At 40.5% G+C, this 15,363-nt stretch overlaps 1 protein-coding gene across 4 annotated transcripts in view; it reads left to right on the top strand.

Annotated features, from left to right (window-relative positions):
• SRGAP1 (SLIT-ROBO Rho GTPase activating protein 1) overlaps positions 1-15,363 on the top strand; it is a 235,625-nt gene that overhangs the window by 192,816 nt on the left and 27,446 nt on the right. Inside the window, exons 11-16 of one of the 4 annotated variants that reach the window (XM_081127247.1) lie at positions 2,250-2,277; positions 4,873-4,998; positions 6,489-6,522; positions 9,569-9,629; positions 9,782-9,859; positions 12,035-12,169. In XM_081127247.1, the coding sequence (XP_080983373.1) occupies positions 2,250-2,277; positions 4,873-4,998; positions 6,489-6,522; positions 9,569-9,629; positions 9,782-9,859; positions 12,035-12,169 (462 nt within the window). Of the gene's footprint in view, positions 1-2,249; positions 2,278-4,872; positions 4,999-5,878; positions 5,982-6,488; positions 6,523-9,568; positions 9,630-9,781; positions 9,860-12,034; positions 12,170-15,363 lie in introns of all 4 variants that reach the window. The other 3 variants (XM_081127246.1, XM_081127248.1, XM_081127249.1) reach the window with 3 other exon arrangements.

Here is a 15,363-nt window from a genome sequence, read left to right as displayed (position 1 = left end):
TCTTATATGATTAGCCATGGATGGATGGAGCAAAATGATTTAAGCTATTTTATATATGATCTTTTTCTAACTCTAGAGAACATTTGGTTGGGGTATTTTAACAAAAATACCAAAATTTCAAAGTTATAAAGCATTTCATTTTTAAGGAATTATTAGTATCTTTATCACTGGATTACTTGAAAGTGATTAACTTGTGTTACTTAATTTAGTTTTATAAGTATTTATGAAATTTGTTTCATAATTTGTTAGATTTATTAAATCTTCAGTATTTTATATTTGGCTTTAGCCATAAGGAGCAGACAGAGGTGTAAGCCATAATCCCTACTTTTCATCTAGGATTTTTCAAAGTATTTGATAGGGGGAAAAAATACTTACATTTTTACAGTATATTACTTGGAAGCTTGGGTTTAGAATTAAAACAAATCTGGACCCTAGTGCTAGACCCACCACATCTTAACAGCATGACCTTAGGCAAGTCTCTTGCCTTCCCTATGTCCAGTCTCTCATGTAAAATAAGAATAATGCTAGTATCTAGTTAATAACAGTATTTTGAAAATTGTGAATTAATATCTAGAAATTGCTTAGAACAGCATATAAGTAAATGGTAGATATCATTGCTGTTTTTATTATCATTATTAATATAGTTTATATCATACTTTTGTGTTATAATAAAGTGTACAACATGGAAGAGCACACAAGCCAGATAGTTCCTCAACCCTTTGCTCATTCTGATGACTCACCCCGGTGACCTCAGCTCGGCCCCATGGCCCCAGCACAGCATAAATGGCAGTGGCTCTCAGATCTCCGTCGCCAGCCCTGCCTTCTCGCTGCACGTTAGCTCCGTGTACACCAGCTTCCTGCTGAAGCGCATCCCGTAGGCACCTTGCGCCGCACTCGGCTCACCGCCTGCCACCTCCACTTCCTGGTAGACCTTCTCCCCCACTTACGAATAGCTATAAATTATTCTAGAGTTCTGTTCCACCTTCTCTTTCTTCTTCTCCCCAAGAGTAACAGAAGGCCAGCAAGAGGAAAGGACTTACAGCTAAATGATAGGTAGAACCGCGTAGCAGGGGGAACACCTGATTCTCCTTTCCCTGTGCCCCCACTCCCAGGCATGGCTAAGGCCTGATCCTGCCAACACTGACAGTGGCTTGGATCTGTGTTGAGAAAGGCATTTTCTGGTATTAAATGTCACCTCCTGTTTAGTAAATAGATATTGATGAAAAACTTTACGTTGTTATTGAAAAGGAGATAATAGAGTAAAAGACTGTCCTTCGCAGCCAGGGAGTGTTCGTCCACCGTTCCCAATAAACCAGCTTTCTTGACTGCTATTATATTGGCCCTGCCTACAAGTGTGAATCACTGTGTTATGATATGTTGGGCTGGGCTCACCTGTTTGTGCTACAACATGACCGTTCTCTGCCAGCTCATTTTCAAGCTGTTTGAGGACCACATCATCATTTTGCAAACAAACCAGCTGAATGCTTCGCTTTCCCACACCCCTTCCCAGAGCTCCACCCTAAATATAAGAAAGAGCTGACAGCAGCCATAGACACATTCAAACTTGAAATTAGCACAGCCTGTGGGAACACCACAAAAATATAGAGCTGTTATTTAAAACAAGGCAAGAAGTCTGAATGTATAAGAAGAACCTCACCTTTCAAATAACAGAGAACTTTGAGCTTACAAGTTGGTGGAATGAAGCATAATTTAATGTCCTTGTACTTTAATATCTGCAAATGTCATTTCTGATTATAAAAATGCAGTGTCTCTCCCCGATTTCTTATTATAGAAAGAATACCAATTTAATCTAAAGGAAATTGAGTTCCCCCCATCCTGTGTGACTCCCCTACTTCTCCCCCATGGAGTGTTAATCAAGACAGAGGGAATAACTAACATTCTGGGATATATTTTATTTGTGTTTCATCCTTGAACTTACAGTTAAGAGCAAGCAGTTACTTCTTGTTTAAATAACTAAATAAATAAATCTCCCTGCCTCAAATTGCCAAGTAAAAACTTGTTTCTCCGATAGTAGAATTTATCAAATTTTATGTATAGATTTTATGAAATATTTACTTTGAATTATTTGCCTGTCACTATATGCTACCCTCCTGTTTTCCACCATAAAATGGGTAAGTTATTATAAATTCAGAATCTTAAAATAATGGACTGATGATACAAAACGTTACCAAATGCATTCCACTGATTCCATTCAATTTACTTGTTTTAATTTTTTTTTCCCCCTGCAGGTCATAGAGCTGAGTATATGACTACAAGGTAGGAAAACATTTTATCATAACTCATGTTGTGTATCACTCACTTTTCTCTTTAACAAGAAGCAACCATTTAAATGCAAGAGAGAACACACTTTGTTAATGAACATGGAAGATAGTTCTGGCTTGACAAAACACAGTAATGTGAAGTGTTTGAGGTTCTCACAAAACAGGATTTGCTCTGGCAGATCTGAAGATTTCCCAAAGGAATTGTAAAGCTCTTTAATGAGCAGACTCAGAAAAAGAGACCTAAATTGAATGGGTTTGGTTTATCTAATCCAAAACACTTATAAGTTTCTAGAAAAAGTCCAACAAGACTTTTGATAAGTTAATAAGCAACATTACGTGCATATCTACTGTGTTAGCAAATAGAAAGTATGATTAGTTGCATCCTGTTCCTGCTTTCCTCATGTCATATAAAAATCAGAGCTATGGTAAATACTCTTAGAATCTAAGCTCTCTACCCCTTTTTGGTTCACTTTAAAGATTTAATTAATGCCTACAACCGTATTTCATTTCCTTTCTAGTGCTGAGAAGGAAAAGCTGTTCTGGGAGCTGATTCTGATTTGGGTTGGGGAAAGTTTATGGCAACTTTCATTTTTCTGTGTGCACATTTGTGCATAGCAAGACTTGACACTTTTGAAGCTGAGGTCTCTTGGCGGGAAGAGGCCTTCAGAACACTTGGTGTGCCTGTTGCAGTAATTGGCAAGTTGATTTTCAAGGATCTAGAATGTTCCTGCAGGGCAGTTTATTCAAAAGGAAGCCCCTCTTACTTTCTGGTGAACCAACTCGGAAGATACAGCTACTGACTTCTCAAAACTTGACAAAAATTCTGAGGTTTTCTTCCCTATATCAATGGCAAAGACGAATATTACCCCTGCATAGTAGTATATGGAGTATGGAGCTTTTTTTTACATATAGTATCTCTCTGCACTATCAAGTATTTTACCTGTTGTTTCTAAATTATCATTAATGTAAGGCACTTCAAAAACTTTTTTTCAAAAAGGAAGGAACAAATATATTAATTTTCAATGAGAACTGTAATTGCCAAACAGACAGGATACTCACATCCCTCTGACCGGTGCTTTCTCTCCTGCACGTGGGCAGCCCACGTGGGCAGCCAGGCCAGCGGGAGGTGTGTGGTAGGCACGCACCCAAATGAGTCGCGATGTTGAAGGGCCCCGGCTTTGCTCACCTGATGTGTGCATAGTAGGGAGAGCCTGAGCCGTCAGCATGCCGTCTGCCCAATAAGGCCCCTGCCCTGGGAAATTGTTTTGATAAGCACTCAGGCAGTTTGTTTCCATTTCAAGTCACTCTCACAACGTTAATGTCTTCACATTTGCCTCACTTTAGTACAGTTGGGAGAGGCCATTTTCAGGCCTTTGGTAGAAAACTCAAAAGGCATCCCTGTATTAGCCCCAGTTGGGGGTTACTCTGCATCTCTCGGTCACGTGGGAACAGTTGTCCAGTGCCACTGGGGCCTTTGGCTGCAGCTACAAGTTCAGTTGTCCCATGAATCAGTGACAAAACAAAACGAGCCTGTGTTCTTTTCATAGCTTTGTCAGCTGCTCCAGATATCATCAGAAATGAAGTTCTGTTGGACCTTGTAATAACCATGCTTTTTAGTTTTTATTTCACGCTTTGATGCCTTGGAGTCTTGCTGACTCCGGAAGGACTGCCCCTCTGAGGGTCAGCCAATTCCTAGAGATAGTAAAGGACTTGCTTGCAAGTGTGTCTTTTGTATAGAAACCAACCAATCCAGAGCCCCTGCCCTCAACCACCTCCTTCATGGAGCTCTCACATCGGGGCCACTGTTCCCCCTCCCAAATCGCCCAAAGGCCAGGTACCAGATGACTAGGGGCAGTTCCCATGCCCCAGAGCCCACCAAAATTATTCCAACTAGCCGATCCTGAACCTGTTTACCTTGCCTTGTCTGCTCCTTCCCACGGGAACCACAACAAAGGCTCCTGCCCAGCCCTGCTGCTTGTCCAGGTGGCCCACATGTGTGATGCCCCTCCTCTGAGAACTGTGATTAACAAACTGATTTCAGACATTTCAGCAGCTGCAGATACGACATGCTGCCTGGTAGAAGTTTCCCCACTTGCTTCTGGATATTTGCAAAGGATCCTTCTACCTCTAGAACACCATGGGGCTCGGGTGCTGCTTGCTGCATGCCCCACTAGTCATATGAGCCCGCCTTCTGGGGGAGTCTAAGGATCAGGCCTTGGAAGGCTGTATCAGCACATTCGTTCCCCTCCTGCCTTTGATTGCAGTGGTAATATCTTATGAAGCTGGGCAGGCTTCCACATAAATTCCTGGGTCCAAACTGGCCTTTCTAAACTTTAATGAACGCAAAAGGTAATTCTTCCTAGAGAGTTTGCCGCTTAATGACGGGCTTTACCTAATTTCCAGGTGTGATGTACATCCTCATATAAGCCTCCCAACTAATAAGTTTGCATTAGAATGTCCAGAGAGAGAGGTCTTGGGACTCTTTTTTCATATATTCCATTTAGCACAGTTGTAAAAGTTCAGTCAGATAATCCTGGGCCTCTTTGCTCTGAAGGGAGAGGACAGAAAAGGTTCCCTCTCCCAATTACAGAGCAAGATGCTGCAAGGTTTCTAAAGATGGTACATGGTGCACTGGATGTGCACACGCCAGAGAGACTGGCTTATCCATCAGAGCACACAGACTGGAGATGGAGGGAGTCCAGAACAGAATGAACTGGTACATCCTAATACTCTACAGATATTTACGTGATGAGATAGTTTGCTTTAAAGAAATAACAATTCACATGAGTCTCTACACCCCTTCCCAAGAAATAGCATTGAAACCCAACTCTCTCTTTTTACTTGTGATCCATTAATAATTACTTTTGCATAAAATTAAATCCCATTAATACCTGAGGGATACTGGACAGATGTGATGTTATTTGCATTAGAATATTATGTTGTAACTTAAAATATGTTTAATTTCTCATATTGGGATCTATCAGAGCCCTAATTTTTATGACCTATCATATCTTCTGTGTGACTTGTAAGCCAAATAGCACAAATCTTGGGTTTGTAACACTTGACCATATAGTTCTCAGTTCCATTTGATGATGCTTATCTTTTTTACTATTATTATTGATTTTAGAGAGAGAGGAAAGGAAAGTGGGGTAGAGAGAGAGAGAGAGCGAGAAACATCAATGTGAGAGAGAAACATTTATCAGTTGCCTCCCACACATGTCCCAGCTGGGGATCAAACCCGCAACCTGAATATGTGTCCTGACTGGGAATCGAACCTGGGACCTTTCAGTGTATGGGACAAAGCTCCAACCAACTGAGCCACACCAGCCAGGGCAATGTTTATAATTTTTAAACAAACTAGCAAACTAATGTCGACTACAACATACAAGAAAAGAGTGGTCTGGATGAATAGCTTGTATGGTTTTGGTACATAAGTAAAAGTAAATGCATAGGAAAGGGAAGGACTATTTTCCCTGTGGGTGGGGGTGGGGAAGGAACACAGAGTCCCTGTGTTTTGTAATTTTGATGTGACCTATGGGTGTTTCATTTATTGTTTGATTTCTGCCATGCTCAGTAATTATATTCCCTTCCCTTAGGCCTCCAAATGTTCCCCCTAAGCCCCAGAAACACAGGAAGTCCAGACCCCGCTCACAGTATAATGCTAAGTTGTTTAATGGGGATTTGGAAACATTCGTCAAGGTACTGGCACCAGCCATCTGGGTGGCTGATCTCCATGCTTCTTACTATAATGGTCTGAGCCTCTCATAAAAAGAGGCAGGTCATTATGTCCAAGTCTGTCCTGGGGCTCTTTGCTTTCCCAGAAAATCAATATAATATTTCCTGAAGTCAGAGAGAAAAGAATATTTGGTTTGAGTGCCTTCAGAAGAGGAAATAAACGTGGGTATTATTATGCTGGCAAAAAGAGAAAGCCCTCTTTATTTGAAAAAAAAAAAGCACAATTTGTACAAAAAGGGAAAGATCTACCTGATAAAATGTTTTGTTTTTACTCGTGCAAATAAGGTGGCACGAAATATATCATTAAAGTCCATTGTTAGGGTAGCTCTGAAGCTCAGCAAGAGTTCTTTCCCATGACTTGAGGAATTCATTATATTGGATAAATGGTAAGACCCTGTGGCCTGTACCTTGTATCTCTGCTGTGTTTACTCTGTCTCCTTTCTCACCCTGTATTTCTGATAACGCTTCTAGCCGAGGACGAAGGAACTCGCACGCGCGACATCAGGTATAGTGCTGGAGGGAAGTGAGGGCGCAGCCTCTTTGGCCCTTGGTGTCATTTTCAAATCATGGTCATGCTTGGCTTTAATTGGGGTTTTTTAAAGGCTTTAAAAGGAAAATGTTTGCAGTTGGAAATTAGACAGGCTTATAAATAGACTTTACTTCGAAAGGCATTATAGAAATCAAGCGCGGATTTAAGAATAGTCTTCTCTAGGAGAACTGGATAAACTCGTCATTTTTATATGATGTATTTGGCAAACGGACCAAATTTGAGTCATGAGCTTTTATTAAGGAAAGTCAACGTTAAATACCAAATGCACACTTAATATACTGGATTATGGACCTTCAGTAAAAATATACAAAAAAGAAAAGAACTTTGTCTTTCTTAGCTAACATAGCTGACACAGGCTGCAGTGTTTCTAAAGACCAAACTTATAAAGGAAACTACATCACTGATAATATCTCTTACTAGTCTATTACAGATATCTTACTTTCTTTAAAGACAGATCTCTTACGGAGTATGTACACATGGTTTTAAAACATGTGTGCGCACATGTGTGGCATGTGTATGGACAGACAGATGCATACCTGCACAGAGAGACTGAACACCTCGCACGGCCTTCAGCATGAGCCCTGATCCTGGAATTAAGTGAAGGCCACTGGGCAACCTAAACAACAATCACAAATCCACTGCCATAGCCTTAAACCCAGAGAGCCTTATTGGCTCTAGTTTAATAGAGAATTATTGTCAAATTGGGTTATCTGGTTTCCCAGCCCAGGGCTTATAAGCAGGGGTAAATTAGCTGGAGAGAAAGGAGCGATGAAATGGAAGCTCTGAGATGGGCGGCTGGACGGGCCTGGCAAGCAAGAGAATGTAGGGAAGCTCAGAAAGGCAGAGGGATGATTCTGTTGCATCTGATAACACAGTAGGAGAATGACTGCTTCAGATGACAGAGAAGCACGTAATATATTTTTAAAAGATTTTTCATTAGGAAGAGTTAAAGGAAATGGAATGTAGGCACTAAAGGAGTAAACCAGTGATCATGGGAAATTCACTTACGTGAACCCATCACTACCCCAGGTGGCACAGTAAAGAATCTTTGGTAACAGCGGTAACACAGCAGATACAGAGATCTCTGCATTTCTGCACAGGGCTCAATTGGTGCAGGTCCCCACAGTCTTGCTGTGACACAGCAAGAGCAAAACCATTTTTCCTCTTCTTCCCTTGGGAAAACTGAGGCACAAAAGGAGATTTCTTTGAATGGTAGGTGGAACACAGCTCATTGCTTCTCTTCTTGTAAAATATTCTACCAAAGCATCTGGCGTCCATGAAATTAAAACACACGCACATTATTTTTTGACTCCAGAATTCACTATATCTGAATGAAGTACTGGTAATAGCTAAAAGATTAGCAATTATTGGAGTAAATGTAAAGACAAAAATATTTTTTAAGTAAGATGCAAACCTAAGACATATTTATTTAGAACTGTTTTACTGCAGACATTTTCCTTTTAATAACCTTTTATTCTTTGTTTTTCTTTTTGTTTTAACATTCAGTTCGGCAGAGGTTCAAACTAATATTTTCCTATTATCACTTACATTTAAACATTTGTTGCTCTTTTACAATGTTACATGCATCGTTCATATAAAGGTTATTTCCCCTAAAACACACTTGTATCTTAAAGAAAAATCCCTTCACATGTTCAGTGGGTTTTGAAATAATTACATTGTCATTCGTGTATCAAACTAGTCCACATTAAAAAGGGTTTTTATTCTTAAGGACCTTCTTTAAGAAATTAATAAAGTTGACATTCATAAAACAAATGAACTATTAGAGAAACTTAATATAGGCTCCAGAAGTAATTGAACCATTAACTGGTTTATATACTGATTAGATTGTCTTAAACCCTGAAATAAAACTATTCCTCAAGTAGTGTATTACCCATTCCAGGAATAGTAACGAGTTTAAATTGCTGAACCACATTGTACCCAGTCCTTCCCCTGTGGCTTAATTGGAAAGGTTAGTAGATTCTGAATTGTCTAATATATTAAGACAGCCAAATTCTTCTTGTTTCGGAATAAAATTCCTCTTGAATCGGTACCTAATGTCAGCTAATCATTTTGAACCTCTGTGTTTCCTTTAAGAGCTAATTTCTGAAAGAGCAGAGTCCAAAAGCTTATGAAAAATAACTCCCTAGTCAGTCACCTTCTTTAACTACATGGAGTACATGGCAGCAGTGGACATTTAACTGTGACCTCCACAGTTCTTTCATCTCATTTGTCATCCTGTCCATGTTTTAAAGCATTTCTAGTATTCACATTTGTTCAGTAGAGTTCTCTGACTACATTACAAGATGTGGGGGGAAATGGCCAAAATATGTTCCTTCCTAAAAAATGAGATCTCCTGGGATGTGCATTTTTGCCATTTTTTTTTAATCCTTCAAACATGAAAAAAATAACAATGAAAACTCTATCAGGATGAGTAAGTTCTGATGCAAACTAAATAAATACATTACACATTATAAGCATCTGTAAAGCAGTTCTCATGTCATGCATCTGGGAACGTGTGAGCCTCTCAGGGATGTCACAGAGAGGATCCCGGCACGGCTGGAAGGTTGTGCTTGGCAGCTCGTACAGCCCGTCAGTCCTAAGATGCTCTGGTCAGAATACACAGTTCTTTTAGGTCCGTTAGCTTAATTGTATAAATAACCTTTTTTAAAATGAGTGATTCATATGTTCATTTTGGTATGTGAGCCTAAATGTCAGTAAAAGAGATGAATTAGCTTCATCATCTCTAGGCAAGCTAGAGTTACGTAGAAGCAGGATTGCTTTAAATGTATTTAATTTGGTTTGCTCCAGAACTGAAATGTACCTTTGATTAAGTGTAATTTTAATGTTGGCCCTTGTGTACTGTTTTAGAGTGGGGGGTATTTGGAAATGATCATCTGAAAGATAACACCATATACTCCTTGTAGTGAAACCGTGAGCTTTATGATTATGTGTGATGTATGCCTCTCCTGTGTAGTTAACTGGTTTCTATCTCTTTACACAGGACTCAGGACAGATTATCCCCCTCATTGTGGAAAGTTGTATTCGGTTCATCAATCTCTATGGTAAGCCATGAACTATGGAATTCTTATTTTAAAAAATAATCACTAGGAATATTTCAGTAAATGTGTCTTTCCATTGACTAATTCTTGAGAAAGGGGGGACCTAGAGGATGCAATGGGATCTTTCACCCTCCTTTCCCTCTTGCTCTCTTTAGGTCTTCAGCATCAGGGGATTTTCAGAGTTTCTGGTTCCCAGGTGGAAGTCAACGACATTAAAAATTCATTTGAGAGAGGTAATTGCATGTCTATAACCTTTGAGCAAGTCATGTAAAAAGTTGTCATTTTCTGTAGAGTGATGTGGCATTCTCATTCTGTGTATCTTCAAAACCTTTCTCTTCACACTTATTTCATTCTGGAAATTGAGGTAAGAATCTATTTAGAATAGTTGAGAAACGAAGCCAAAATCATAAGGCTTTGTCATCAAGTATAGAAAAGTGTCTGAGATCTGTATCCTGGTTGAGGACTGGCAGTGATTATCCTCAGCATGTGTGCCAAAGGGGCACAGGGGGTCCTAGAAGAGTGGCAAGGACAGCCCTGGGCCTAGAGAGCAGGTGTTTGAGGAGACTCGTCCCAGTTTCATTGTATTTCCTTTGTTAGGAACACTTTCCTTCCCCCAATTCCCATCCCCTGGCTCTTTCCCTGTGACCATTGGCTGTCACCTAAATGCTAGGGAGGTGTTAATTAGCACATTATGATTAGCAAAGCCATACACTTCTGTGTCAGGCAGACCTAGACTCCAGTCAGACGCTCACTTACTAATTGTGTGATTTGGGTCAAGTTACTCATCTCTTACTTTGGCCTTGGTTTCCTCATCTGCACAATTCCAGGGTTGGTGTTGAGGATTCGGTGTAATCCGTGAAAATACCTAACTCTTTAGTGATGGTTCTTAGTTACTAATTCTCTCCAGTTGTAACGATCTGGATGCACCTGCCCCTTCCTTCCTCTGCGTGGAAGTCAATTGGAGAATACCGAGGGAGGTGGCGTCTTGGCGTGGAGACGGAGCGGCTTTCTCTCTCTCGGTCCCATTTCCCTGGCCCAGACTTGGCAGAGAGCCCTTGAAATTCTGAAACCTTGATTGAAGAGTAAACTTGGAGCCAGATTGTTTTCCTGTTCCAAATTCTCAGACTGATATGATGTGTGGAGAGAGCGGCCTCCCCTGTTAGCAGCTCAGTGTTCCGAGTCTCTAGCATTGACCACATTCAGGATAAACTCAAATGGAGTAAAGCCTCAGGCTCCCGTGCCAGCCACCACAGGCATTATGAGCTTTCCTCGGAAGTTCCCCTGATATTTGCTATTTGTTTGTGATCTCTTTGGGTGAGGCTTTGTCACACTGGGTAAAAAACAATATTTTGGTAAATTTTTGTTCAGTGATTTCCCACTGAGGAGCAGAGAAAAGGGGACAAACGTGTCCCTGAAACAGCCCCAAGAGGCAAAAAAAAAAGTTAAAATGCAGTGTACAATTTTTGTGAACTTTAGAAGAGCAGTCTTGTAAAAAAAAAAAAAAAAGGAGTTTGATTTAAGACTGCATAATATTACATTGAACTTAAGGACTTTTATCTCAATCTCTCAGGGAGGTGGACTAGCCAGGCCACTTGCCTTATATTTTAAAACTGCTTACCATAAAGAAATAATATTATTTCATATTTGTGATATATATTTTTAAATGTCCACTTTTTTTTTTTTTTAAATATATCTTTATTGATTTCAGAGAGGGGAAAGGAGAGGGAGAGAGAGAGAGAAACATCAATGATGAGAGAGTCATTGATCGAACCCGCAACCCGGGCATGTGCCCTGACCAGGAATCGAACCCCAATCGCCTGGATCCTAGGTCGACGCTCAACCGCTGAGCCACGCCCAACTGGGCTAAATGTCCACTTTCTACATGAATTTCTTGGTACAGTTAAGGGTACATGCTCAAGTTGCCCTGTCTGATTTAAGTGTAGGTGTTCACAATCAGGTGAAGCCTATAGTATTCCTGATGCATTTGGCTGACCCTATAGTATAGCCAGGCTGACCTATATTGTGTCTTTTTCCCAGTAGGTTAAGAAACACAAAATGTAGTACTTGAATTCATGTCAAAATAAGATTACAGATTTTAACCTCAAAAAAAAGAAAAGTTGGGTAAAATTTTAAATCCCACAATATTTTATTTTAAGGTTTTGGTAACTTGTAAGGGCTTATTTGGTAGCATAAGATTTTTTTTTTAAAGTTTTATTTTAGTCAACTATTTTTAAGTTAATCATGGGGTGGTATATCTAAACCAATTATTTTAATTTTAGTACCATATAATCTTTCATAAAGTATAATTAAAAGATACATGTATATATAGACGTGTGTGTGTGTGTAGAAACATATTTTTGTTCAGAGGGAGAAAAAGAAACATTGCATGTAACTAATTTGTTTTTTAGGTGAAAACCCTTTGGCCGATGACCAGAGTAACCATGACATTAACTCAGTTGCTGGCGTTCTGAAGCTCTATTTCCGTGGGCTGGAAAACCCCCTCTTTCCTAAGGAAAGATTTAATGATCTGATTTCTTGTATCAGTAAGTGGACTTTATTTTTTAGTCTTTTCCCACCAGAATTGTTGCACTAACCAGTTTCCTGGAAAAGGCAGTGGCCTCCCTCCACATGTCCTCCCCACCCCCACCATTACCCCATTGCCACCAAATTTCTGAGACCATTTGTTTTCTTTCTGGATCCAGCGTGAGTCATCCTCCCAGCTGTGGCCTCGCCCTTCGCTGAGTGGGCTTCGCTCCTGAACTTGCTCAGGCTCCACAGAGCCCACGAGCTTCCCACTCAGCGGCTGGAATAGAGCAGAAAGGCAGGTGCCAGCCAGCTAAGGGAGGGGAGGAAGTTATAAGCTTGGAAACAGAACTTCTTTTTGGCCTTTGATTCTTGGTTTATTCCACCAATCTTAGGAGTGGGGTAATTGATCCGTCTTGAATGTTACTTCAAGAAATGAGGTAAACTGAGATAAATGATGGTTCTTACCGTACAGGAACACCAGGTGGTAATTATCGATCAGTGGCATCCCCAGCTAATGGGCCCAGTTGCACTGGGACTGTGGATGATATATTATGAAACCAGTAATCCTCAGCAGAGTGAAGTATTGCTGTTTTCTTCAGTAGGGGCTTTAGGCACTACAGGAGGGAAGGTGAAAATAATATCAGGAATTAGGTATTAACTACACTTGAGTTCCATGCATCTAAACATGCAGCGCCCCTTTACGTCCGTTTTCCCAGGCGAGGGTCTAGGGCTGACGTAAATCACATAGTGAGGGCTTTCGTAAGAATCAAGTTTTACTCTAACAAGGCAACCTCCTACCCCAGCTTTCCAACTTCACACCTGAATCAACAAGTTCTATTGACTTTACCTCAAAAAAAATCTCTCTACTCAGCCTTCCTCCCCCATTCTCACTGCCATTCTCTCCCTGAAGCTGTTGTTATGGTCTCTTGCTTCTGGATTTTGCCCTGTCTCCCCACTCTCCACATCATTCCATGTCTCCCACTGCAGCTAGATCTAAAAAGACAAATTGGGTTCCGTCACTTCCCCTACCTCCTGTTTAAAACCTATTTTAAATATTTCCCACCTAAACACAAACTCTTTAGTATGGGCAGTTCATAGAATAGAATTATTCCTCTCTCTGATCTCTTTCTGCTGCTCTGCTTTCATCTCCTTCCATCCTTGCCCTGCTCGCGTTATATTTCAACAATAGCACACTGCAAGCACGCGGAGCTGTCTCCCACCTCCATGCCTTTGCCCCTGCTCCTTCGTCTGCTGTCCCTGATGGCCATCTGACATCGGCTGTGACGTCTTGGCTGAGTCTGCACTCCTCCCAGAACACCATCCTCCCCAAAGCAGAACTGGTCACTTACTCCTCTATTAACGTTCCACCGTGTACCTATGTCGATCATTTTTCTTATCACCCCACATTACAAATTGTTTTAACCCCGCTGTCTCCCTCTACTAGACAGAGAGTTTAGGGAAAGGTTAAGAATGTAGGCTCTGGACTCAGACAGCCTAGGACCAAATCCTGGGTCCAAATTGCTCACCGACTATGTGACTTTAGGCAGGTTTCTTAATCCCTTTGCACCTCAGTGTCATCAGCTATAAAACAGGGAGAATATTAGGTCGTATGTCATTGGGTTGTGAGAATTAAATGGATTCATACATGTAAAGTGCCAAGAAGAGTGCCTGACCGTTTGTTCGGTGAAATGCCTGTAGTTAAGCTCTGGAGGCCTGTGAGGTCTTGATGGATTTTTCAGTTTTGCAGTTTTCAACATTTGGCAGTTGAATTCCACGCATGTAGTAAGTGCATAATACACAGTTGTTAAATCGAATTTAAATGAAAAGTCAAAATTCTTCTGTTGGCATCCATGCCTAAAGTCCTGACTCCCATAGGGTATGAATTCCCCAGTCATAACTACCTCCACCCCTACCCCGTACAGTCTGATGTCTTGCGTGGAGCTCAGAAGTGTGTCTGTGTGTCCACTCCAAGGCCCTTGCATAGTCTGAGTCATCTCAGTGGGCCTCTGACCCAGCTGGAAAGAACTGAAAAGAAGGTGTCACACTTCTGGAATTCTCCTTTGGCCATGTCCAAAGATTTCCCAGCCAGAAAGCTTAAATCTGGAAAATAATAAGCACTCTATGAATGCTTAGAGGTTTTCTAGGCACATACATCACACCAGCGTTTATACATGGGCCAGTTAGATAAAGAGCATTGGGCTACATTGTCAGTTACTATTGTAAAACGATTTCATGCTTTCGTTGAAGGAGAAGAAATATTATTTCATTGTGGTTATTAAAAGCTGAAGCCGTTGAGTCAGAAATATCTAGGTTCAAATCCTAGCTTTACTACTTAACAGCTTTGTAACCTTGGAGAGATTAATACTTAATCTTATTAAATATGTTTCTTTACTTCATAGAGTCTGTACGAAGAATAAATGAGACAATTCATAGAAAGTGTTTAGCATCATGACTGGCACATAGTAAGCCTCGATAAGTGTTGCTTGCTGTCATCAATTACAACTATTACAACTACTACTACTATAAACGGGTCACATATGCCAGTGCCTGGGTTAGCCCTTACCAGTTTATCTGTTCCCCTAAACAAGTGGCGTCGTTGGTTTTTTTTACATAATTACTTCATGCATTTGGAAATGATGTTAGTATAACCCAGAAGTTGTGTTGCTTCCAACATGATTTCTTCCAACATATTAAATATTTTGTAACAATGAAAGACGAATTTTCCACAATTAAAGAGTTAGGTTTAGCAAACTATGAAGACTGTAAGGAGAAAATGGGAAATCTCCAGCAATATCTTTCTTTCCTGCAAGCAGTGCTTTATGTGAAACGCTGCAAGTGCAAATGAAGACGCTACAAAGGTATTTACCCCTGTGCTCATGAAAGCAATGGAGGGAATGAATGAAAATCAGTGGATTAATAAGCCTTGGGTTACGTTTCATGAAAATAGTCTCCACTGGAAACAAAAACCCTCCAGGACCTTCATCTCAGAGAAGCAGGAGCCCTGGGGTTTGAGGTTGCTAAGGATGCCAGGTGCACACAGCAGTAGAGATTTAACTGCTAGTAATTTAAGTAGTATTGTTAATGCTTTTGTTAGTGCTCTAGTTACAAACTTTCATAGTGTTAACAGTCTATCCCAACCTTACTTATACCCATATATTGTGTTATTTTTAGTATACAGTTTTGCAGAATAGGATATTTTCAGGAACATGTG

The sequence above is a fragment of the Miniopterus schreibersii genome (genome assembly GCF_964146895.1).
Source record: "Miniopterus schreibersii genome assembly, chromosome: 2".
Taxonomy (NCBI): Eukaryota; Metazoa; Chordata; class Mammalia; order Chiroptera; family Miniopteridae; genus Miniopterus; species Miniopterus schreibersii.
This window is presented reverse-complemented; position numbering and strand designations above follow the sequence as displayed.